The following is a 27,648-nucleotide window of genomic DNA, read 5'->3' as shown; positions in this document are numbered from 1 at the left end:
GTACTTAATGTAGAAAATCATTGCATATATATCATTTTTTGAGTATGAAATTGTGGATACATAATTTCTAATTTATATGAAACTTATTAAAATTTCATTAACGTTAAGTGGCAGACGATTATCACATTTATTTTGCTAAAATTTGAAAGAAATTAAAAAATGTATCGTCTTATGTTTTGTGAAGGCCATGACCATAATTGATAAAATATAAATAGACGTCTTAAAGCAATGCTATAAGTTCCGAGTACATAGGTATACTCCTACGAAAGATTTAATGAAAAGATCAAACAGTTCCATTGATACTGTTCCAACATTGCAACCGGTTATCGAGTCTTCCAGTCACCGCCTCACAAGGGATTATGTAATACTTCCTCGCCTGCTGCACAGCCAAACCATTATTTCTCCGCCCTTTGCAACCATCTAAAAACTGCCTAAAAGCGCAACCAACTCTTAAACATTCTACTCTCAATCTGTCCTACTTAAAATAATCTTTCTCTATTCATTCGTCGGTGGTCGAAAAGACGCCGTATCCATAATTTTTTATTAAATCCGATCATCCCTTAGATTTTGAACATTCTACTTTCACCCTTTTAAACGTAAACAAGTCTATTTCCATTCACCCATCAATAGCCGAAGAGATGCAACATTCACAATTTCTAAGAATCCAGCCAACTCTTGAACATTCTCCTTGCTTGCTTCTCTATTCGCTTGAAGAAATATTCCTTTATACACCCATTAGTATACTGATATATTCATAAAGGTGGTTCGATATATTCATAAAGATCGAAGAGACGCTTCACCCACAGAATTTCGAAATATCCAACCAATTCTTAAACTTCATTTTTACCCATTTAAAAAAGTATCAGCTCTATTTCGAACGATCTTTCTCTATTTAGTTTCTCATCGATGGTCGAAGAAGCGTCTAGAATCAAACAAGTTGAAGCTCCATCCATAATTCATGTCGTTCTCGAGCAAGTGGCCGATCACGATTTCGCAATGGCGAATCCTCACGGTACTAGACTCATCATCGTTGACGTTCCACATCGATGACGTTCAACGACGAGGATCCAGGTGGCCTGTGGCACTCTTGGCACGCTTATCCGACCGATTACGCTCACGGCGTGCCAGGGTGTGTGTTTTCCATCTCGGCACACCGGCCGGTTGCGCAAGCAAGCCTGTCCGAATCGGCAATCCGAATGCCTGGCCACGCTCTTCTGGTCGACACACGGGACACACTTTCCTTTTGTCGAGCCCTTTTGGACCGAGTCCAACGTACCTTGACTCGTAAACACACGCTGCCTAATTAGTTGCGCTCGCAGAGCTCGCGACAAAAGCCACCAAGTCGCTCGTCGTAGTCGTAGTTAATCGTGTTCTCGTGGTTACGGGCTTCCGTGACCTTGACGCTGGCCACAAATGCCGCGAAGAAGCTTTTTACACTCGTTCGATATAGGATACTCGTTCTCGTGATTGGAAACCGACCGTGATTCGCGTTTCAACCGATAGTTTGGTGCTTAGATTGGAAATCTCGTGCGGATTGCGTTTTTGGATTTGGATTTTGGTTTTGTGAGGTACAGTGACTCATGGAATACAGCATGTATTTAATAAGAAATTAGCGTACTATTATTAGTATCCTATTTATATTGACAGATAAAATACTTTGCGAAATATATGTATACTTGCACTGAATACCTTGCATCTTTTGTGTACATTTTCAAATTAGTTTCAAGCATCACTACAATCATGATAATCGAATCTCATATACGGGATTAATGAAATTTCGAAATATTTCGTATAATGTACATAAGATATTCGTAAAGTGTTTCTACAAACGTGCGAATATTTTCGTGAACCACTGTGAAATGTATATGATATACGATATCCTTATTGCTTAAAACATTCTCGAAGGACAATTTGGTTTTCCAGGAAATCAGCCGAGTCCTATTTGAGCACGTTTGCATCCCCACCCCATCAAATTATAATAGTTTGCGACGCGAATCAAACGCGTGGGAGGTTATTCCGTTGTCGAAAATCGTGGCGTTAAGATGTATCACTCCGCGTAGCGCTTATTAACTGCGTAATACTTTCATCGTCATCCTTTTACCGCTCATACCCACGCTACTGTTAACTCTGTTTAATCAACGTACGTTTTTATTCAATAATTTATGAAATATTATTGTAATTTATAACTAGACTGTGGATTTCTATGCAAATTTTTATCCTTATGGACACGACTACGAAAGTAAATTCATCCGAGATGGAGATTCATTTGATGTATCAAAAATTATAACAAGCGTCCTACTTTGGATATTTTGCAAATATTTTTATATGTCATATGCATTCTGTGCGTTCTTGCATTTCCAAATTTCATATAAACGCATAAAAATCCGCAGCCTCCCTGTCTTTTATTTATCTTAAATTATTTTCCTCTTTATCGTTTCTCTGGTTATTATAATCATTATTACTACTAGTGTCATCCTCGTTACAGTTCCACTAAAATTTTGTAATAGGTTCAGATTTCATAATATATTCACAAAAGGGTTCTACAAATGTTCGAGTATTTGTGAGCAAATGTCTCTCCAACAAATTTCTGGACTAACAGACAAAAAGGAATTTCTTTTTGTTTCGAGATATTAGTTACATGTATTGCCTTTACAATCATGTACTTCATTCCCAGCATTCGTTTCTAGTTACTGACGATCACTGTAGCCAAGTACTCCATTACAAGTTTCATTCATGTCCCTGAACGAACACTCGTCCAACATTCGCCGTGTTTCACGTTGATTCAGAAGTCTCTTTGCACAGTGCTGCTTCTCCAAGTTATGCTATCCGCACGTGACACGTGGCGCGATAATTCCTCGAGTCGTCACGAATCCGAATGGAACATTAACAAAGTGGTGCAATCGCGTTACCCCACTTTTACAATGTTACGTGGCTTCTGCAAAAGAATTTTCGAATTACGACTATGTTAAGCTGTAACGTTGGTTGGGAGAAATACAGTGGCCCGCAAAAGTATTTCTGCACTTCCTGCACTATTTCTGCAGTCGATATCTTTTACGAATATATCACGTGTGTTATATGAAACATTTTCAGATCTCATTAGTATTATAACGATATTTACATATTGCAATGACAACTATCGTAATTATACGTGAAATTTTTAACGATCCTAAAAACGTACACAGAAGTTACAAGATACAAGTACAAATATATGTATATTTCACACAGATCGCAAAAATATTTAATCATAATGATCAGTTTATAGCTATTTTCCATAATACAGTGTTCTCGTAGCTTGTACGTATGTGCACCTTTAGATTGGTTTCAATTTGACCAACATAATCAGACCAGGACAGTCGTGTCTCATTATGTGCATAAAATATGCATTCCTTTATTGATTCTATAGTTTGATTCTCAGTATTGACATCTTTTCGTGTCGGAAAATATTTAAAACATTTAAACAATCTACCAATTTCAAAACAGCCACTCATCTACGATATTAGTAAGTCTTAGCATTCGTTAGAACCGTCTTTAATAATTATCATTATACGTTTAAGGCGACTATGTATTCGCACTAAATTTTTTACTAAATATAGGTATGCGGTAATATCTTGTAACTTCTTTGTACATATATTTTCATATTGAGTTCACGTGTTTTCAACATGATCATCGCATAATAAAAATTTGTATATACGTGTGCATATAAAAGTCCCTATGGTAAGTGTAGGAATACTTTTGTGAGCCACTGTATTTGGATAGAATCCAGACGCGATTTATTCGAAGATACAAGCTTTTATTGCCCGCTGGTTGCTTCGTGGGATCCTATGACTAACTTCAAACAACACACGAGACGTTTAACGGACTTGGATTCTAATAGACGTTCGCCGAAACGTCAAACGTGGATATTTATCGCGCCAGACACCCATGTTCCCATTTAACGTGACCGATAAAGAAGCATTTCAAAAAATTGTTGCTGGAAATCAATATTTGTTGTTCCGGCAGTTATCCCGCGATGTTTCTGCTTCTAATGGACTATCGTCGCAAGATGCATGCTTGGTATTAAAACGAGAATTGCGGTATCACAGAATATAGGGCAATTGTTGTTTTAGTTCCTCAATAATTCAACGTTTCATTTACTACTGATCTCTCTTGTTATTACAACGAAAGTTTATAGCAATGGGTAGATTACGGATCTTTATGAGTTTATGGGAGATTTAAAGGTGCAAACATGTACAAAATTGTACATAATATGCAAAAATATAAAAGATATTCAAGCTGAAGTATTTGCTGTAGGTTTTAACGAGTAAAATAAATTTTTACACGTACAGATGCTATTTGTTTAATTGTGGTAATGCAAATATGCTATTGCATAAAAATACGCAATCTGGTAACGAGTTTTTGTACGTAGGAACGAGAAAACTTGAAAGATCGTTTGTTTCAAAGATAGACGTATTACGTGGGCGCGAGCTAATCGGATTAATCTTTGTTTGTCACAGGCACCAAATTTCTGTGCAGCGAGGTGATAGCGCTAATAAGGAGCGAGGTGGACGACATCTGCTTGCAAATTATAAATTTCGAGGATTTGAGCTCGCAGCCACCTCCGCAGCCTGCAATTCCGCCCCCAAGCCAGACCAACAACAGGCTCGTCACACGCTGTAAGTTCCAATTTTTTTTCCCCCGCCCCCTCTCTCTTTTACCCTTCTCTCCCTTCGCCGTTTCTCATTTTCCACTTTGAATCACTTGCTTCACGGAAACCTCCATAAATTTCATGTCCAATTTGTATTCACGTTGTTGCATTTACCTCTGTATATTTTTTTCGTACCCTGTTATGGAATAGTTGGCAAATTAACGCTTAAATAACTCATTATGAAGTTTGGTATTGTATCAGGTGGTTTAAATCGGACTTGGAAATATATCCGTTTAACATTAGAAGTATCAGAGTGATCAAACTAAACGATACCAATAATTTTTCGTAATAATTCAATAAATTTAGAATAACGCATTTTTGTGAATTTCGATGATTTTTATCTTTTGTTTTACTTGCTTTTAGTACTATTAGTAACACTGTTAATTTTATAGCATTGCTGTTAGTTCTAGTGTTAATTTGCAATGCATTAGGTTGTAGCATATGAAATGTTCGTTTCCTTCGGTTAAACGAAACACGATTCTGGTTTTCTTCAGAGTACGTTTAATTACACGTTAGCTACTAGTGGCGCATACACTGCGCCGATTCAATTATCATACTTAGCTTACTTAGCTGCTATTGTATTTTTTAATTAGCACGTTTTGAATGAACGATTTCAGAGGAGAAAAAAAAGCAATGAGCCGTGTATTAATATAAGTATTATTATTGAAACTATATTTTAGATAATCAAAGTATTGTCATTAAAATTATGTTTGCCTTTAGACTAGTTGTAGAGACTGACTCGAATTTCTTACGAATTTATTGCGCCGTTACAACAACAATATCGAAAAACATCCAGCCCTATTTCAAACAAAAAACACGAGGAATAAAAGAGCTTTAATTGACATTCAATCTCACGTTAACGACACTCGAAATCAATAGTAGTCTTTTTCATATAATCCAATGAAAAATCTGAGACCTTCAAACGAACATTTCATACGGAACAAACTAATAGAAAACGCAATGCGTTGAACAGATAAAAATACGTTCGATCGCGCTAAAAATGTCACACCCACGCCTCTGTTTGTCCTATTTAATTCCACAGACATTCTCTTTTTCTCGCATTGCCTTCGTTGTGCAACGTCGAGGACACTAGGTCACGTAGTTAAGTGTTAACACGGGGTGTGTCCGTAGGAGCGTACTTGGAGCGCACTGTGACCTTCCTTGCCACAGACTGATGTACGAAAGGTGCTTGTACAAATTACCACCGAGTCGCTTCATTGTCTGACAGAATTCAACGCGCCGAATTCTTTTTCTTTGCAACGACTAATTAAATTTCGCGGAGCAAGTCTCGCGCTTCCCCTTGTTTCCCTTTACTCGATTGAAACGTTAATTTCACACGATCACCGGTTACGTCGTTTCACAAGCGTCAAACGAAGCAGTCTGTTACTTTGTGCCCACATACAAAGATAGGAATTTCTAGTTTGTCGCTTATAAAATCTTAATAACAATATTAGTTCAATGGTACAAGTACTATATTTATTTTTCGTCTGCATTCGAGGTTTCGCTATCTCGACATTTCACGAAACATTCAAAGGCAGTTGAAAAATCTCGAAAAGTTTAGGAGTTGTTTCTACACCTTAACAACGTCCTGAGATTGGAACTTATCATTCCATAATAGTTTACACGATCCAAACATTGTTACACAACTTTTGATTAAGCCAAGATTAAGAAGATTCGACTTCATGATGGCTCAAAGGTGATTTTAGGATCTTGAATAATTTAAGATTGATTTTACGCCTGGAAGAGGACTTAAGAGTGTGATTTATTCAAAGATAGCTTTACAATTTTGGATTAGGATAAAAGTAGATTCCTCGACGGTACCATTTTTCATGGTAAGGATGATTCGAGGATTTTGAATAGTTTAGAATCTTGATTTTATGCCTTGAGTTAAGATTGTGATTTATTTATAGACGATCCAAAGACAGTCTATAATTTTAAATTAATCTAAAAGTAGAGTCCTCGAGTTTCTAACGATTTAAGGGTGGTTCTTGTATCTTGAATTAATTTAAGAAAAGGATCTACGTCCTGAGTCATTTACCAATAGAATCTACTCTCTGTAAGCAGTCCTAGAATGATTTTAGAATCTACGAAAGTATAGTATTCGTAATAAGATAGCTTCCTTACTCGTATTATTCTTGAAAAATTATTCGGTTTATTTGCTAACTTTGTTGAAATTTTAGTCACATCTTGGATCTACGTATTTGCGTAAAGTAACGCGTAAAATTAGATTGTTTATTTAAGTCTTGTTTCGCAAGCGAATACTTTGACGATGGAATTATGGAGATCAATTTTACGTGTATCTTCCTCTCTTCTTTGGATGATTAAAAGCACAGGTGGTTGAATGCCGGGGAAATACAAGTGTCTTAGCTTGCCAATTTTTTCCGGGAAAAAAGTGCGCTTCTCGAATGGAACCTCTAGTGCACCCTCGACTTAATTAAATGCAGTGAAATTAATTAAAATAATTATCTTTGTAGGAAGAAGGTTTAACGTTCAGCAATCTTGCGTCGATATTTTATACTTTTAATTCTATTTACTATTAAATTAGTACTTATCGATGAGAATTACTAATTTTTAAAATATATAATTAAATACGGAATTAACCGATAATAAACACTCTACATTCGATATTTAATCATCATTATTATAAAATCTAAATAAAACGGGATGGAACATTTACATTATATGATACATCACGTGATGAAAAGATCGTGAAAAATATGGGACGAAGAATTAAGAAATAAGTTCACTACTTACGAAATTAGAACTAATTAAACATTCTTATCTTTAAAACTGCACTCAAAACTAAGTAACAGCAATTACATACTTAGCTTCCAAAGGCTTTTTACGTAGTTAATCGTCGCGCAAATTGCAACGCGTAAAGCAGCTACAGCGCAATCATTACTAAATCAAGGCGTCATATGTGTCCCGTGGAAGTGTCATTTTAGCTTGCGTATTCAGCGCTCGATTGTTCGAATTCCAGAAACGCGAGACAAGTGCTTGTTGCTGTAACTACCTGAAACCACCCAACGCTTCTATGTAATACTGTCCACCCTAATAATTTGCACTTTCCGTATTAGTGATATCAGAAGTGATTTAAAACTTCCAATATCAATCTAAAATCACATTATATAAAATTACATTATACTATTAGATGATAACCAATTTCGCCACTCACGTTATTAATTTTCGGTTCGAGTCACGAATTTTTCTATCTAATTCATTGGACATTGGATTTTTGTTCATAGCTCTAATATTTTGGGTATTTTGTGTATTTCTACATATTACGTACATTCTACGCATTCTTGTGCTTTTAATTCTACGCAAATGCATAAAAATCTGCAGTCTACCCGTGATATATAATTTCACTAAGAATCTTAGAATCGATTCAATCGTGCAAGAGGGTGCACAAGAGGCGAACGCAATTCCTTGGAATCGTTCAGTGGCCATTAAAATCACTGACAGAAGACAACGAAGCCACAGAGAAAAGAGGAAACGCACGTTGGACGCTTGACACGGTGTCTTGCCAAAACGTTTCGTGCTATGTTCACATATAGTTTCCTGCGGCTTTTAAGCTGGAGGATCATTATTTTCTGCTGCACCGATCGGTATAAGACAGCGTCGTCGACATTCAGGGCCGGCCCGTTGGCAACTGGGCCATGTAGCACACATTCTACCACCCGACGAAGATTATTACAATCGGAGATCGAGGTCAGATTTGCCCGCATAATGAATCGTGCAACGATACCCTGCGCCACTCGCGAATTGTTCTTTCACACGTCCTTCCGCGTGTCACGTTTCGATCGCACGAAACGTACGAAGGGCAACCGCCAATCTCAGTCGAGTTTCTTAATCTCTTTATTTCTTTATTGCTGGATTTCTTTATTTCTTTATTTCTTTACCCACTTTACTTTTTCTCACAGACAGAGCAGGATCATCTTATGAGAAAAGTTTGAAGTTTTCGATCGAGAGGCCCCTTCGAATAGTCCGCCGAATCGTAATTGATCCACTGGCTCTCCTTCTCTGCCTCGACTTTTGTTATCGTCTCTGACCATCCCAAGGTTTAAGTTTTAAGCGGTAAATTCCGAATAGGAAAGCTTCCGATTAAACGAGACGGTACGAGTTTTGCGAATTTTTCTTATCAACCTTGGACCACTTTTTCCTTCATTTGTATTTCAATTTCCTTTTTCCTGTTCTCGTTCGTATTGACGATAGTTTCTTTCATATGAAAATCGAGGAACTCGGTGAAGAAAAATGGTAAAAGTACGGTGTTTACCAAACAGACAAGACAAATATGGGGAACGATGTACGATAATATTTATCTACAAAATTTTCTTACGGATTTTGCAGGTCTCTTCATGGATACGTGTGGCAATACTTCTTTATTAGAATAGTCTATTTAATCTGCAGTTTTCTTATTTATCTAGCGTTCTTTATTTTTATTTATTTAGAGGTTTGTTACAGACTTCCAAATCTTTATGAGTACCTATAAATATGTTCAGGAACATATAGATTTTCTTATCAGAATATAACTGTAGCCACAATTCCCTCAATTCAAAGATCCGTTCACTTACACCATGTTTCCTCCCTGAATGCCTCAAATACAACAGCCAGAGTAGTCTTTTCTGACCGAATATCCAAACTCTAAATAAGTTCAGCAGTAACCTGAAAAGCTTACAACTGCACAAGATTGATCCACAACCTTTGGAAATGAATATTTCTTATCAATCTTGCACTACCTTTCATCAACTTGTATTTCAATTTTCCTTTTCCCATATCCGTCATCAACGATAATTTCTTTTTTAATTTTTTAGCAGAAGAACGCTTGTAACAAGTAGAGTAAACCTGTGTGTCCAAATGGCATTACCGATTCTTCGGGCAATTTCAGTGCAATTCCGAGCACACGCGCGAGTACACTAAGGTATAGGAGAGGGACACGCGAAGAGGAAGAGACGCGTGGTCACGTTTTATATCTGGAAGTGTTCGCGAAACTATTTTTAGGATGACGCCGCAGAACAGTCGCTGGACGTGTGTGGCGCGCCTAACAGTTAACCCTGACCCGGTAATAAATATTATACTCCCGTATAGGAAGCTATAGACACCCCACCTGCGGGTTGATAAATCCACCCTCAACCCCCACGGGCGAATCAGCTGATGGATACAACCCTGGGAATGAAATTGATTATTAAAATGGACGTGGAGTTGTCTGTGGACGATCGAGCCACGTTTATTTCACTTTTATAATACATATAACTCATGAAAGTACTTGAACACTTGTCGAAAACTTTTATGAATATATCATATGTACTGTGTAAAATATCGAAGAATTTCGCCCAGTGAAACATTTCCATTATATCGATATACCACGATGGAACCATTTTTAACAAATATTGCACGTTTAAAATCGCTATTTATGACGTGTATTAATTTTATACTAGAAATATATTTGCAATAGATACCTTGCAACTGCTATATAGGTTTTTCAGTTGGTTTCAAATTTATATTAATTATCGTAATAATCGTGTCTCGTTACAATATTAATGGAACTTCAAAAATGTTTCATGTGAAACGTACGATACATACCTAGTAGGTTTCTGTGATAAATGTCACAAATATCTTTATCAGTACTTTGTGCGTGTTATGCAAAACATTTGAAATTTTCACTATACCGTAATGAAACCCGACTGTCATGATTATGTTGGTAAAGTACGAAGCAAATTTGAAAATCAACATAGAAGCTACAGAATATTCAGTGCGAGTATACATAATGAAATTTTAAAATGTTTTTTATATGAACATGCATACAATAACGTAAAAGCATAGGAAAGTTTTCCATGGTAAATGTTGGAATATCGCCGCGAGCCACTCTATGTATTTCCGTGATATTTTACTTGAAGTTTCAACGAGAATCGAAAATTGTAATCATTGCCAAACAATTTTTAATTAAATCTGATCGTACTACGAGCGCAAGCTTTAACGTCGATAGAAACTGATATCGTATTTATTTCTTGCCAACCGATTAATTTTCTGTCGATTTTTCATCGACTCGTTTCCTATTACACGACCTCTTTCGTCTTTCTTTTTCCTTTCATTTCTTTTTTAACGATTCCAAGAATTTCTTTTACTCCCTTGGTAATAGGATGAAGGATGCATTTCATTTTTTATCCAACGCATGTAACATCCAAAGACACAAGGCTGATCGTTGTTATACGCTTTATAAGAAGGACAATTATGTGAAACGACCCAATCAATCTTCGAGTTTCTTTTTCTAACGAGCTGTTATTTCGAGGGACATCGTGTGAGAAAGAGGGATGCCTTTGTCGCTGTTTAATAACGATCGATGGCCCTGAGCATCGGAGAAAATTGCACCCATCGCTTCCAATCGCAAACACCTTCCGTTTCCATGCTCTTTCTTTTTTAATCTTCGTCCTCGACAAGAGCGATGATTCTTTTATCTTCGTGTAGGATTTTAAACGGATTCTTGCGTTTCCTAAATCATTTATATTGTTCAACTGTAAGGAAAGGTAGCGGCTGTCCAACGGCCAATTTGTGACAAACTCACATAAACTGTTATAACTCACTTTCTTCGCTATATTTTGTTTCAAAGCAGTAAGTACGCTTTTTATTTTTAACAAAACTTCAACATATGATTTAGGTTATGAATTTTAAATCACACCTTCTCGCAATTCTCGTAATATATTGGCGCTTTATACGTTACTTAGTTTCTTTGTCGTATAAAGTGCCGATTTAAATTGTCTTAAAACTTTCTAGCGGGAATATGTATTATTGATCTTTTTTTTTTTACTAGAATTTTACACTTTATTGGATTTTTGTATTCTATCAAGATGAAAAATGTTCACTATTTTGCTTTTGAAACGCACAAAGGGATTCATTTTACGGTTTGTTACAGTCACTATCTTTTTTCATAGTTTTACAAATACAATATACATGGCCTAAAGAAGAATCTGAAAATTCGCAATACCTTTTTCAATAGAATTCTTCGATATTTCCTTTTGAATTTTGCTAGTACCTTTTCGTTCATGTGATCGAATGTAAAGCAGTTATTGTATTTCGGTACGTGAAGTTCAACGACTCGCGCTTGGCCCAAAATCAAAAAGCTTTACGATGATCATACAGAGGCTCGTAGAATTCGTGTGCCAACGATCCAATCGTGCATATAACGATAAATCGACAGTTTCGTACCATCTGGTCCTTCCATATAATTTCTATACAGTTCAGCATAACTCGTAGTAATTGATGATTATCGAACTGCAAGTGAATATTGATTAGGTGTTAACATTTATTCAGATAAGTTTTCGAACTTAGTGAAAAATTGTGTTCGATTATATTATAAGGTACAAGAAATTTTATTGCAAGTCAAATTAATCTTTTTCCATCGAATTATCTGCATTGAAAATATTTGCCTAGTCTGGAGAAACTGTACCACCACGCCACTTGTAAAAATTTGTATGTTTTATTCTATTTTCTAAATTTGTCGTTCACTTTTTCCAATTATTACTTTTCTCAGATTTTTCTCCTAAAAACACAATTTTTCTCATAGCGTTCAGCGTATTCAAAGCGTTAATTTTCCAAGCAGAGTCATTGTCCGTGCCCTCAGTGCTCTCAGGTGTCCGTGCAACGCGATTCATGATCCTATTTCCTCTCACTCCAGCGAAAGTTTGTTTAATCCAACCGGTGACTAACTTCGTTTACGCGTAACTCACTCAAACACCCGAGTTCGATGAGAAAAATATATTGCGGAAAGTAGCACGTATAGAACAACGTTGGAAAACTTTTTCTGATAATATTGTTCCGGTAGTATTATCTTCATTATTATGTCAGTATTATGCTCACCGGTTTGTAAAATAATCATGAATTTAATGAAATACAAGAAAAGTCCAAGTAAATTGTAAAGGTCTATGCAAATTTTAAATAGAAATTTGTTTACCTAACTATTACAACGAGTGCTTCATTTTGCATATTTTATACATTTCTGTACATTACGCAATCTGTTACGTATTAATTCAAATACTGATTGTATTTGTAAAAATCATTAATTCTTTTTCAAGTATATTCCTTCGACATTATTATTTAGAACGATATATCTTTGACGCTCCCGAAATAGTTAGTTAGTAGTTGTAAAAGTGATTAAAAATTGATGATAGATGTTATCTACGCAATTTAAAAAAAATATAAATTGCAATATTTCTCGGATTGTATACGGACATAGCGTGTATTTGTGCGTCTTAAAAATTAAATTTCCCATGAATACATAAACGTCTGCAATTTAACGATAACAAACTACTAACGGTTTGATGGAAATTTTTCATCGAAACGATATGGTAATACGTGATTTTTCGCAATATATATTTTCTTCGATGCATAGCTAGCAGTTTCTACTAACAATCACTAATAAGATTCAATGACGTTGACTCGAGCAGTCGACAGGGCAAGGGCGTCCTTTCGTGCTGGCCTCTCCAGGACCGGTGTCGTTGGTCCACCAAGGGTCAGGAATCGACCGAGAACCACGACCAACTTACCTCATCGACTTGCTGACGGGACCATCCTCGACGAGGACGCCTCTGAGAACTGGTGAGTTTTCCAACTTTCGTTTAATATTTCATCGAACTTCCGCACGTTGAATCGCGGACCAAGATAGGAAAGCAAATAAGTTTATCGTACTGCTTTCATTTAATTTATGATATGCGGTACAGCTTAGTGGGAATATTAATGGCAAAGAAATGGAACTTAGAAGACGCGAAAAGCGCGAAGAATTTATTTCTTATTGTTGAAATATCGAAGGTTTCTTTCCATTTTATTTTACATTTTTTAATCGATTATTATAGTTGCGTCAATTGCAATAATGGGCTATCAGTGAGGTTGTTAGTCAATTGAAATTATACGGGTTTCTTAGTTTCTGGAAAAGGTTGGCCCGTTTTACAAACATCAGCAATCGTAATGTTTAATTAAAATTTGTCAAATTATGCTTCATAGATTTATTGCCAATCTATCTATACAAGCAATTGTTTCTTTCATTGCGATCGATCCATATGAAATTGAGGAGATTTGCGAAACGCGAATATCTTTCTCTATATTTTATATGTATTTTACATGATATATCGATATATCTTTCACGATAGTATCAAATTGGAAGTAAGCAAAGAAAATAGTAACAAAATTATATGGAAACCGGGCTCTCTTCGGTCACAATTTCTTCGCGTAATAAATAAAATCACGATCAGAAAATTAACCTGCAATAAAAAGCTGCAGGGATTGATTATGGCGCAACGAAATCACCGTCTTGTATGAAATTTCGCGAAATTTCCTTGTCGAAAAAAGAATCTCGCGTGGAATTTCACTTGTATCGTACATAATTGGTCCAGAAAATGTCTTGATTCAGAAGTTGCTGCTGGGCTTGTCCGGTAGTTGGAGTTGCGCGAGCTGATTTGTCGTACTGCGGGTGTTGTGCAGAAGCCAATTAAGAAACTGACGAAGCTGACCTAACTAAGTACACTTGGCTCGTTAATGATACAATGTATTGTTCTCGCCGGTTTCACAGCGTATCCGACAATGAAGCTGGCATTCGGTTGGACCTTTGTGAACACCGAATGGTCGTTTCGATATCTCGTTAACCGGTGCCGCCCCGTGTTCTCTATTCCGATAATCGATCGTCGGACAAGCCGGCAAAGAACCGAGCAATAGAAATCTCAATCGTTTTATGTAGCGTTTCGCTGAATTGAATTTTCAAACGTGTCAGATATGTTCCGTGGCGACGATAGCTTTCCATGGTTTCGCTCGAACGTTGATTAGAATTTCGTAGCTCGTGGTGCTTGATATTTGCGAGCGAATTTTGGGTCGAGTGCGATTCTGTTTTAATATTCGAATCCACGTACCCTTCTGGGTTGATTAAATTTTTCATACGACACATATGGTTATGGAGAGTATCTAACATGAAAATCGAATGGGCAAAAATGGTACAGGATGGGAAAAGAAGAAAGAGAAGGGAACAGAATGACGAAAGAGGGAAAAGGGAGACGAAATAGATGGAAGAAGAAAACTGAATAGCACGAGGGATGAAAAGTTAAGAGGACAGAGAAGAAGGGATAGGAAGACAAGACGAAAGGGCAAAATAAAGGAGAGAGCATAAAATAAAAGAAAGGAACAATGATGAGAGCAGTATAGAAAAGAAGAGAGGGCAAGGAAGGGAAAACAAGAGAATACAAATTTCCCTAAGGCTTTTACAAGCTATTGGAATTTCGCTATTAGAATTTCACCATCAGAACGCTTATTGTTAATCTTTAGTTTCGGTCTTTCATAAAGGAATATTTACATTCCATTTAATAATATAAATACCTATTAATTTTTCAATTTTACTTATTTACTGTGAGCTTCTTCTATTTCTTTTGCTAAAACGACTATTTCAATCTGTGACAGGATTAATATACTGAATATTTGAATGACTCATTTAACCAGTTAATTGGGGAATTTAATTTTATAAATCTCTCATGGGGTTAGATCGTAGTGTGCGTAAATAAATAAAAGCGACGGCGAGTATACACGTCAAACACAGTTAAATGGTTAGGTGATGATACTAAAAAAAATGGACCTCGTTCGAAAGATTCGTGCAAGGTGCCACCATCAAGGTAGACACTTCTCGATGTATAGGATCTCGCTTGGCAGCGAGGGGGGAAAACATAGTAATCTGGGATGATCGAAAGCAGACACGAGATCAAATATTGGCATCCGCCCGAGTAAACAGTAGTTCCGTGTGGTACCACTGAATTGATTAAGGGTTTCGTAAACAACCCTTATCGATATCTCTGCCGCACGAATGGCTCACGAATCGTGACGCGTATTTCTTTCAACGTGAACGCCGTCTATGCAACCTCTCATCCTTCCTTTTCGTCTATGGACGCGATTCGTGACAAATCGTAAATATCACGATTCTCTTTCGAACCTCGTAAATCTTTGTCATGATGACATATTTTCGCGTGACATTTATGAAATGATAGAACTTCTGTGAATAAGGACGAGTCGATATAAAAATGTTTTCCAAGTATTTGTTACTTATTAATTCATTGCTATAATACTACAATATTATATAGTTTGATATTACTATTTTGACAATTCCGTAGCGTTGGTCCCTTAATTGGTACTCGTCATATTTCCGATGAATATTCTATAAATAATTAATCAATTAGGTATTCGTCCGACAACCAAAATAAGAAATAAAACGCTGGCGGTAAAAAGTACATATACGGTAAAACTTCGCTTATCCGAACTGGGACGTTTATTCGGTCCAGTGTCATTGTAATGCCCGATTTACCGAATATGTTCCTGAAATCCTACTATCTGATTGCAGGCCATGTGACGCTTATACGAATGAATGTTTTGGCCTTAGCGTTTACAAATTTCAGCTTAGCAACATTCAGTTATATGAAAATTAACCCCCATTATACGAATAAATAAACAACTAAGGAAGGGAAATACTAGTGAACTCCTATTATCCGACTGATCCAGTTATCCGACACGTCTTGTTCCCCGACCGTGTTGGATAAATGGAGTTTTACTGTACTACGTTGTGTGCAAAAAGTATTTATACACCATCGTATCTATTATAGCGTTTACATGCTAATTAATTACATCCAAGGAAATTTCGTATAGCTACAGAGACTTTGATACTATGCAAATGAGATTTAGAAAGCTTGATAAAAAATGTTCCATTGGAAAGTGAAAGTATGTGGAAATACTTGTTATAACAGTTGCATGTCTATCACCGCGTCAATTAAGTATTATATCTTTCGAATTGTCACGTAGAACCAAGCGAAGCAAACGTCGTCGATTTCTATAAGTAACATTAACTTCTCGATCGAAGAAATTGCCATTTCCCCGTGTAGAAGGAACAGGACGTTTCTTTTCAAGGAATCAAGATCAACTTACCATCGCCGTTTCTCTTTATATCCTTCTTTTGTGGCTTGCTTCCTTATCTTTCGTAATCGACGAACGATCGAACATCCTTAGCTAGAAGCAATTCCGGTCTTGGCAATTGTAGCACTACAATTGCTACCGCGCCAGCAATCTCTCAGCCGATCTTTTAACAGTTATCTTTCTCCATCGATTTTATCACCGAACGCTTCTTAAACTTTCCTCGTGCCTTTCGCTGCCTCGTTCGTCAATGCAAATTTTGCTTACGAAGCGCAGCACTCGGATTTCAGTATCAAGAGGATAAATCTGCTATCGATGAATTTAGCTTGATAAATACCTTCGAAAGTCGAACATTTTCGTGACAAGTTTCCCCAGCAAGTTTCGTGACTTTTATTCTACGGAAATTTAATACGATTTGCACGTTTGCTCGATACTGCCATAGAGTAATGTTGTTGATCAAATTGATTAAATTTTCGATACTATATCCTTGGAAAAATTGCGTTCATTTTAGGATATTTAATCATAGAGTAAAGTATTGGTTTGGAATATTTTCCTCGTTAAATATCTTTAACGAGGATTGAAATGTCTTGTAATATTATCAGCTCGATAATGAGACATGTATAATAGAAATTATGAGATATTTACTACTAACGTATATTTGGCAAAGAATTAGTACACAATATGGTCACCACTAAATAGTTATTTTAAGGATAAAATATGTGTTAAGGGTAGTTTAACCAGAAATCTCGAGGGTTTATTAATACAATCAACAAGTATACTATAATCAATAAATACAATATTTGCATGAAGTATCTTGTTATTAAGTTATCTAGAAGTATTCGAATAATTCCGTGAGCAATTATGCTCAATTAATCAAACGAGAAACCGGGCGAGAATTGGCTGTCTTGCAGGAAAAGTTACACGCGTATTTCACAGCGTTGTAAAGCAGAGTTACGTTTATCACTGGCCGCTTCTAGGGCAAGTGAAAGAAAAATATGTTTTCGACGGTATTTCCGATAAAAAGCAGCTGGCACGGTCGCAGTTTCTCGTCCAGTACGAATCGCCAAGACAGATGAGACTTATATTTTCGGAGAACTATCGCGGAAAGAATGTCACCAGAAACAGGAAATGCGTTGCACGCTATCGATTCGGGTGATTTTAATACTTTAATTGCTTGGAGAAACCAATTTCCACCAGAGTTACCATCAGATCGATATTCATTAACCTAATTCGCTGAAAAATCTTTGAATAAGATTTTTGTTTTTCCACTTTACGGATTAAGGAAATCTTCTCGTTGTTCGTGCAAATTTTTATAGCTTACCAGTTGCTTGAAATTAACCACTTTTTCCAACTTTGTGTTCTCAATTAGTTGAAAAATCTATACGGCGCAACGTGTAATATTTCCAGGGGAAACATTATGATTTATTGCCTAAATAATTTTTAATTAGGTTGGATTAGCGAGCACAAACAACGTTGTAAGTACAATGCGAATTCGATTCAGCTGAATTAAAATGAATAGCTTTAACCTAGAGCCATTAACATCATTTTCCACGCAATGATTTTATTTCACGATAATTTGTGGTTTGCGAAAATCATTACGTTTATAAAATACATTGACAAATTCACGGATGAATTTTCAAGTGGCGTGGATGCTATTACGAGCAAACAATTCGTAATTAAACCGTAATTTAAGTGATCGTATTGTATTTTGTACATTTTTATCTTTCAATTTCCTACGAATATATAAAAATCCTACGTATAAACTATTCTAATATCGTAAAGTAATTTGAATTAGAGGTCGGTTGAAATTTGAAAAAACCGTGTGCGTCGTCTTTCTGTGTTTTGTTTACATTTAAGAGCTCCTATGTGACTACAGTTCTTACAGTGATGTGAAAAAGCAATAAACAACGTTAGAGCAGAAGGACGGTTTCGTGTTTCAAGGGGGGATGACCGAGAGGTCAGAGTATGCGAGTCGAAAGGTGTGTGTGTTGCGAGAGTCAGAGTTGATCGAGACGTCGGAGAGTAGAGTTGAGAGAATTGATCGAGTTGTCAGTGTTGTAGAGTTGCTAGTGTGAGAGAGAGAGAGAGAGAGAGTGTGTGTGTGTGTTAGATTCGTCGTGACGAGAGTTGCCAAATAACTGTAAAGTTATTTGAGATAGATACGAGTACCGCATTTAGTTAAACAAACATCGTTTTCTGTCCAATTAATAAATTGTAAGTAATCGGGAAACAATTGATATCTTAATTTCCACGATACTACACTATAATATTTAAATATTAGACTAGGTCACGCTGGAATGATGCATTGTCTTGCAATGTCTATGTAAGACTTAGCGAAAGGATGACACTGGTAGTCGGAAGCTTAACACGCAAGAGGGTTAGTGCGACATAAACAATCCCCGGAACCGCGAGGCACGACGAACGACAGAGAATAATACGATCGCAGCTGCGACCTTGGAGTCAGACAGCAACTAACGGAGACAGCGTGCACGCTGTGGTGTTCTTCTCTTCAAGGTAAAACCAGGTGTACTGTTTCGACACGCAACCACCGAGCGGAAAACGATCAGAAAGTTGCGCGGCGACGATGACGGGTACCTTGAAAATTCCGACGAACCGTGGAAAAAAGATTCGATGGCAGCCAAGGGGGCACGCGATGGTAATTTCGCAACAGCGATAGGGATCTGTTGGAAAAGAAAAGAAAAAAGAAATTGTGGGCCGACAATCTCGGAGCGGGACCGATTGTCGAGAATTTCGAGGTTGGTCGGCGTGTTTATGACGGGTATCTGCCAACGATGCAAACATTTGCAGATTGACATCTGCTATATCTGGATTTTTAAAATCTTTTTCTTCTTTTACCTTTTTGAAAGTTGGAGGAAGAGTAATTTTTTGAGGACGAAAATGTGGTGGTTTTGTCGGAGGTTGTGATTTAGGTGATATGGTGGAACTTGGTAGACCTTTGATGCAAATGGTTAATAGCTGGGTAATTAGAAGGTTTGTTCCCCGCAGGGAATAGAGGTACGTCATGAAATCGGGATTATGGTGGAATCACGCGAGTCGATCTCGATTCAGCTTTACTAATTGCCAAGATTTCCTACGTTGGTTGGTTGCTACGTACACTGAGAGATACAAATAGCTACAAAATAAATCTGCAAGACTCGAAGCAACGGACACCGTGAAAAAATAAGATTCTTGAAAACCGAAATATATAAAATATTTAAAAATTTTCTACCTTGCGCCCCTGTAACGATTAAACACCGAAGCGATCCACCAATGAAGCAACAATTGCTCCAAGTTAATCATCCAGTGTGCAAAGTCTGCGGTGTGCGGTTCTGTTAGCCTGGGGAGAGCGGGAGGTTCCAGAGAAAAGAAACTTTAGTCGTAGCTAGCTACTGATTAACGGTAAGAGCTTGATTACAGCTGCAACTTTACAGTGACAAAGAGAAATGTCCCGGTTTTACTGCGCTCTTCAAGGTGAGCCCCGTTGAACACGCAACGTCGCGTCGCACAGTGCGGCATTCGAACGAGGATTCGGGACAGAAATGAAAATTCGGAGGCCGCGTTCTCAACGTTTACCTTCTCCCGCCCTTAACTTGGCAAAGGTAAACACATTGGGGGATGTTAACGCCGAGAGAAATCAAAGCGGTACGTGTTAACATTGATAGGGTGTCAACATTGGAAAATGTTAAGTTAAGATTAATATCGGGGGGAGATTAACGTTTGCGAATGGTTTTTATCCTGACATTCTTCACTCATGGATATGAGTCGTCTAAGAGAACTTCCTTCTCGCAAGAGAAGATGTTTGAAGAGGCAAATATTCGGGGGAAGTTAAGGTTGACAGGTAAACGTTGGGAGATAAACGTGGAAGTAAAAATTAGGGGAAGGTAAACGTTGCATAGAGGTTGATATTAACGTTGGAGGGAGGTTGAATTTGGGAGGTCGGTGAACGTTGCGTCGCGGTGTGGGGGACTGGGAAACGATCAGGTGACTGCGACAAGACTACTCACAGAGGGAATAGAAACGCGTTTTAACTTCTCTCTCGCCGTGTTCAAATTTTGATTTAGTACGTCAGAGTATTTGTTATCGCTAGTGTTATCATCTTGTAACGGGTGAACTTGCGAAGAGATAGGTACTATATTTGCTTCTCGAAAATTAAATATTAATCGCGTACTTGTCTATTGAAATTAAGGAACTAATAAAAAACAAAGTTGGTTAGCTTGACTGCTGAAAGGCTCGTATTTATCTTCGTTCGAACATAGATATATCAAGCAATTAAATTTCTGTGCCATCGAAACAGTTTTTCTGTAAAGAAATAAAAATCCGTTCACGTTCAATTCGAGCAGAAAATGCTCCTCGAGGTCTGTTTGAAGAGCGCGGTTCTATGCGCCGGATCTTTCAACGATCGTGAAGAGATAGAGGCATCGCGTGAATAAATAGAGGCTGTGAATGAACCTGCTTGAATAAGAATGAAAAAAGAAGGCGTGAAGGAGATGAATGAAGGCGTTGGTTTGAGCCTGAAGATTTTATCTCGCAATAAGGAGCGTGCGTGACCATAATACGAGTCGAAAGCTGCATTAAACTCGTGGCAACGTCAAAGCATATCTAACTTACATGGTGGCCTCAAGGGACATACCTGGACCGGAAATGGAGTGCAACGCTACTAGATTAATACGTATTTTAAAAAATTTCCCGCAGTAGGCGATGTTTCTTCTTAAAAATAACGTCAGATAGGGGAGTTGATTTCAATACTGGAAAGATCAGTCAGGTAATTCCGACCCATTAATCGGCAAAATTAATTGGCAAAATTTATTTTCACTGATAGTTATATGTGTTCGTAAACTTTTTACTTTAGAGAAAGATCGTGCTTTGATCAAAATGATAATCGATTATTTCTTTTAACAATCATTCTGAAGATAACGATGTTTAAGGGAATCGTTATTGAAAGCATTATCTTTTCGACACTAATTGCACGCAGTTTGCTCCGAGAGTAATTAATTCTAATTAATCGATTCCTTTTCATCCCGATTTTTAACGATTTTCCTAACGAACAAATAAATAAACTTTTGACGCACTTTTAGAAGTGGAATTTGCCGATGAGTCGGAACAATTTCAGCAATACGAAATTGTTAATTTATAAACAGTTAAAATCCAACGCTTAGGACGATGAAATAATTCCAATAGATAATGCTACTGGAAACAATTTAAGCGAAACGAAGCGTTGCCTTTTCAATAGGAAAAGTAATTTAGCCTAACGAAAGCTACGAGTCTCAAATGGAGAGAACCGATAATTCAAAGTATATCCGTGCCAAAGTTGACTTTTAAACCCGGAGAAAGGCTCGAAGTTGAGAGGAGTTTCTTGTTTCAAGTCGGCGACATTGTTCCATGCTCGTTTCCCGTGAATTCCAGAAGATTCGGAGGAGAAGGGGGATTCGAAGAAATCTAGGTCTTACCTCGCTCGTTTCGGAAAGTTACGATGGTTTTCGTAATTGGAGACGCTTAAGCGAAGCTTTTTGGTGGGATCGTTTTCGAGTTTCGGGTATAACGAATCGACGCGAGGATGGCTAAATTGGAATTAGGTAAACAGTGAAGTATAACGGCATTTAATCATCGAATGGCGGGTTGAAGCTATTCATTGCGAAGTTACGGCTATGAGAAATGTTGTACCTAGTTGTAAGTAATGTTTTTGGCGAGGCAAGATCATTCGTATCACTAAACATTAATAACCGCTATAGTTCAAGATGGAAGCCACTTGCTGGCGAGTTTAAATGGCTGAGGACCAAGCATATTTCGCGTTTAATTTATTTTATTGTTGTGGAAGACCCAGTGGCAGCGAGATGCAGTAAAATCGTTCGAACGTCCAAAGTTTATGTACTTGGACCGTTAAAACGAGCGAATTGATAGAATTCTCGGAAAATAAGCATGTGAAATCACTGTCACGACCGTATAAATTATACTCTAGCTGTGACTCAATCTTTACTGTTGAATATTGTACCTATTGTTCGTATACTTTACGCTGTTCTTACATAAAAATATTTACACACTTCATAAAAATGGCTTTACACACGTACGAATATTTAATCGTTGGTACGATTTCGACTTTTTCATATTTTGGATAAATACGCTGCTAGCAGCTTTAAAATATTAAATGTTACAAAGTTTTACTGCTTCCCTTCTCTTACGAATTCTAGTTATTGCTGGAATCTTCATTCTTTGTATATCCTTTCTACGATCGAGATTTTTCTACATATTACATATTACTTCTACATATTTGCACTTTTATAATATCGCTGATCCTCGGAGATTCCTTTGCCAGGTGTTTGCGTTTTTCCTATTGTTGCAATTCTGTCTTAGAAGATTCCTTCGTTGCTGAAGTTGCTCGTCGTAATGGCCCATAATAGAATTGTCTTATTTGATGTAAGAATTTTTCCAAATTACATTTATACAACATTTTCCGAGAAAGCTACGCAGGCTACTTTACAGTACAAAGACTAATTCAGAGTTGCAAATATGCTAACTGACGATTACTTACGCAGATAATTGATAATTAGTGTTGTATCAATTACTGTATTGCGGATCATACGCACAAGGTCTCCGGATAATAGGCCCGCAAGTATAATTTAACGACGATGCGTGATATTTCAATTACGAGTTATCCTAAAATTCGAGAACAAGAACGACAATAATTCGTTGCTAAACGGAACGTGCTAGTTTCCTATCGAGCCGCATTATGGTTGTTTTCAGAGAGGCCTTCGCGTGTTCGCACGCACTCGTCGATTTCTAAACAGCAAAAGCGTTCTATTCGGTCTGCGATTAACAAGAAATTGCGAAAGAGTATTTGCTGGGTCAAAGCAATTTTATCGACTGAACACGATTCGTCGCGTACACAAGAGGAAAGTCTCGAAATACGAATTGAAAAAATCAACGAAATTTTAAGCAGCGGTAAAACAGGAGATGTAAAAGTAGGAGGTCGAGCTCTGTGACTTTTTTATCTCACGTTTTTCGAATTAAAGAAAGAAAAAAGAAAGAAAAGTGGGAGAGAGAAAAAAAGAAATAAAATCCATTAGAGAACGCGAGAACAACTGAATCATTAATTATTCAAAACGCTATTGAATTAGTGTCGAGGTTCGTAGTTTTGAATTCATAAAGAATTTGCGACTCTTTGCAGGGAATAGGTGCGAAAACGCGAATCGCGTTTGAACGACGCACATGCAAATGTGATTTTGCGTTGGCCCTTGGGAACTCTTTCAACGTATTAGCGTGCTATAATAGGATGGATAGGGTGCGGCATGCGGAGACGTGAAAAACTTGTAATTCATTAGCCATTCTTCCCTGTAAATTGGCTACGGCTGATTAAAACGAATATTCAACGCACACTGCAGTGATCCACGAAATACGATTAAAGAACAGAGGGCAAAAGAAGGGAAATTATATAACAGAACGATGTTTAACCTTCGAGCAAAATGTCTCTTTGATTTTCTTGAAAATTCGAGATTTATCCGGACACAGATGTTCGAGTATTGATAAGAATCATTGTGGACATTGGAAATCGGATTATTAAATAAAACACAACAAGTCGTTATCGAAGTTACACTATTTATCGCAGAAAATGTTTTTATCTTAAAAATGTTTTCTTTATTTTTCTGTGTCATTTTATACGTCACTTAAATAATTAAATGGACGCATCATGTGCGTCAATAACACAAATGTTATTACGTAAATGTAATAGTGTAAACACGTTGCTCAATAGCGTAAACGCGTATCGATCTCACGGTATGGACGATGATCCTCAATCGTGATTTCCTCGAATTAACAGTGAATTAACGGCGAATTAACGGTACAGAGTTTGTCAAACGGAGATGCACGTGCCACGCACTATAATGAATCATATTGAAGCAGGGACCCATGCAAATATGTACACGACAGCAATTTACCACATTTTAGACATGTAAATTCCTTGAACCCACCCAACAATAGCGTGCAAACGCCGCAAGGTAAAGTTGCGCCGATGAAAAGAGAGCGCGGCCAGCTACGACTCGGGGTTGAAAGGGGAGAGGCGAAGAAAAAAAAGCGGTAGTCCATTATGTGGATCTATTTGTATTACGAAATCACTCTGTCAACACGGCGACCGAGGAATCGATGTCAGGGTTGCCTGGTCGCAGTAAACGTCGACAAAATTCACCGTGTTTTTAACGCGATTTCGATCGCGGCTCCGACGTGGCGAGGAAATTCAGTCCTTTGCATAAAGCAAGGGTATTGAGAACTTTGAAAGGATCAAAAGAATATGAAATGAAAGGAAACGTTGCTACCATTCTTGCTGTCCAAAGAAATTTCCTTTTATCCGTTTTTCGAATTTCATAAAGATTATGTACAATGTACATACAATATACTGATTATCGAAATTTATTGATTTATTGATTCATTAAGGCTCGACCAATGAAATAATATGTAACGTGTGCAAACAAAATAGCTGTATATATTGTTTTGTCAAGGTAAAAGATATTACTAGAATAATGGATACCTCGTAGAAAATCATTACACCAGTCAGGGTATAAAAAGGATTTTCGCGATTCAAAAGAGGACAGTTTATTGTAATACAAAAAATACTTCAATTTCCTGAAATTTCGTAGAGTTACACAACCTACAGGTAGAAGTAACGACGTGAAAGACATATTGCACGAATTTGTGAAATTTTCTTTCACAGCTGCAGCTTCGAAAAAATGAGCTTCAACCGTATGAATTTGTTCGAAAAGTTCTATATCAAATTTAACGTCACGGGAATCTGACTCTTTGTGGATTAATAAAAATCCATCAAAAATGATCAATTTTCACAGAGTAACGACTCTGTAAAATAATTTAACAAACTCTTTCTCTCGAGTAATTCTTAAAATATCCAAACATTCATTCTACTTTAGTGAAGAGCATCCACATTCCTAGAACATGATTAAATAACTTATACAAAAACGCTTTTTGTCGAGACAAATAGCGAAAGTGCGCCATTAAGTCAAAAAATTCGACGAACTCTTTGCGAGGGCATCCGGATTCTTTAAACGGAATTAAGCAATTTCTGCAAAGTAGAAATTGCCAAGAAAGAAATTGCCTTCTTGCCAAGTAATTCACAAAATACCTAGACCTCTACGCTTTTACAGCTAAAACGCCTAACAAACCTTTGACAAAGTACATCTAGGTTCTTTTCAGAATTTTTCACTTGCGTTAACACGTGGGTAGACGGTCGTGACACGACGAACAGCTATTTCATTAAACGGAATTACACGTATCCTCTTTTCAACCCTCGATAAACAAAAAATGGCGGTGGCGAGACGGTGTGGCGCTGGTCTGTTACCCAGGAAAAGGAGGTTGATTTGTTTTCCTCTCTTGATATATGCAGGCGGATGGACGTTTCGTAGCGGGAAAAGGGAAAAGAGAACGAAAGACAGTTCCGAGTAGCGCGAGGGAAATTCTCATTACGCGTTCGAAATGGTTGGAAATGTTCCAAACGAAACTACCCTGAACTTGTCCCCGCTCTAACGACGCCGATACAGCCCACTATCCGTATCTCTTCTCTCCGAATGGAGGCTTGCAATTGCTAGCAGGAAATTTTTCCAGACATCGGACCAGCCTAGTCGATACACGTTACACATACGCCCGGAATTTCCGACAAATTAAACACAGTCTTTCATGATTTCCGAGTTAACGCGGCTACGCTGTTTCCTCCAGCTACCGTCTGTTTCTCATGGCCAATTATCGGAGACGTTCCGCTGACGTTTCGCTGGTAAATGCCGCCATCCATTTCGACTTTGCGCGCTTGAAAAACGTGCTGCTTATTCTGCACTGTTTTCGAAAGTTTTGACTTTGATAGTCAGACGTAAATTGAAAAGAGTTCCCAGCAGTAGTGTATCAAGGTTGCTACGAAATTTCATTCCTTGAGACGTCAACGATGCAACCAAACAAAGATAACATTGAAAAAATATGATAAATGAAGTTCTCTTATTTTCTGGCTTCTTTATTGCTCAGTAGATGTATTCTAATGTGAGAAGGTTAAAGAATATAGATTTGCTTCTTGATTAAAGTCTTACAAAAGAGTAAGCGATCGATCTTTCACGATTCGTAAAAAATGAATAATATTAGCTCGATTGTTGTGTTAATTTAACTGAATTCGTATCAATCTGCATAGTTGGGGTCGTTAATGTTATTTTGAGTATTCAACAGGATGACGAAATCGCGTATCTAATTCCAAAACTAAATGCAAGGATAATTTGCGATCTTAATTTAATTTATAATTCAGAAATTTAAAGAATTTTGAAGATATAGAGCTTGTCGATAAAACTGTAGCTCTACCAGATTAAAAAGTTACAAGCGTCGATATTATTACCGCGTACTGCCTTTTAAAACTCGATTTAACGGCGTTGTAGTACTTTGTTCGACGTAGTTCCGATGATCGTGAAGTAATCGTTCGAAGAAATCGTCGTTGTTCGACTTATGCGTAAAATCGAAATTAAAATGCATCCTGTCGAAACTAAGAAAATGTCCGGATACGTTTGAACGTTATCGTAGCTCGGTTCCTTAAGAAGAACGAGGTTTTACTTCGATAATCGAAGTCGATGGCCACCAAGGGTGACGTGTGTGCCTCTTCCAATTCCGAAAATGACCGGTGGCGAAAGTGTTCCGCGATAAATTGTAGAAATCCTAAGATTATGGCAATGGTCGATACGGAACAGAGGTCAGACTTGGCGAGTGAAGTGTGTCAGTGTTAGGTCAGACGTTGCCAATCGATACGAAAACTGACGAACCGCAACGCGATACACAATGGGAAACTCCGTTACCCTTGTGCATGTGAGAACTATAACGTAAACGGACTGCACTTTGTTTTGTTAACCTCCAACTGCCGTGTCAGCTCATGCAACGCGTAAAATATACTAGTAGGCGCAAGTTTCCCCAGTTTGTGGATAGTTGAGCAAGTTGCAGGTGTTGGACACTTCCATGGAAGGATGGTCCTTGCCGGGAAATTTTCGAGTCCTTATCGCGTTGCAAACGAAGGAAAGTTTTGG

General features: G+C 37.5%; 1 protein-coding gene across 8 annotated transcripts in view; it reads left to right on the top strand.

Moving 5' to 3' along the window:
• Positions 1-27,648, top strand: part of LOC100745445 (potassium voltage-gated channel subfamily H member 6) — a 144,219-nt gene that overhangs the window by 37,510 nt on the left and 79,061 nt on the right. For all 8 annotated transcript variants that reach the window (XM_024367865.2, XM_024367886.2, XM_024367878.1 and 5 more), the window contains exons 4-5: positions 4,494-4,652; positions 13,123-13,273. In XM_024367865.2, the coding sequence (XP_024223633.1) occupies positions 4,494-4,652; positions 13,123-13,273 (310 nt within the window). The remainder of the gene's footprint in view (positions 1-4,493; positions 4,653-13,122; positions 13,274-27,648) is intronic.

Source organism: Bombus impatiens, unplaced genomic scaffold (genome assembly GCF_000188095.3).
Source record: "Bombus impatiens unplaced genomic scaffold, BIMP_2.2 scf_0027, whole genome shotgun sequence".
Classification (NCBI taxonomy): Eukaryota; Metazoa; Arthropoda; class Insecta; order Hymenoptera; family Apidae; genus Bombus; species Bombus impatiens.
This window is presented reverse-complemented; position numbering and strand designations above follow the sequence as displayed.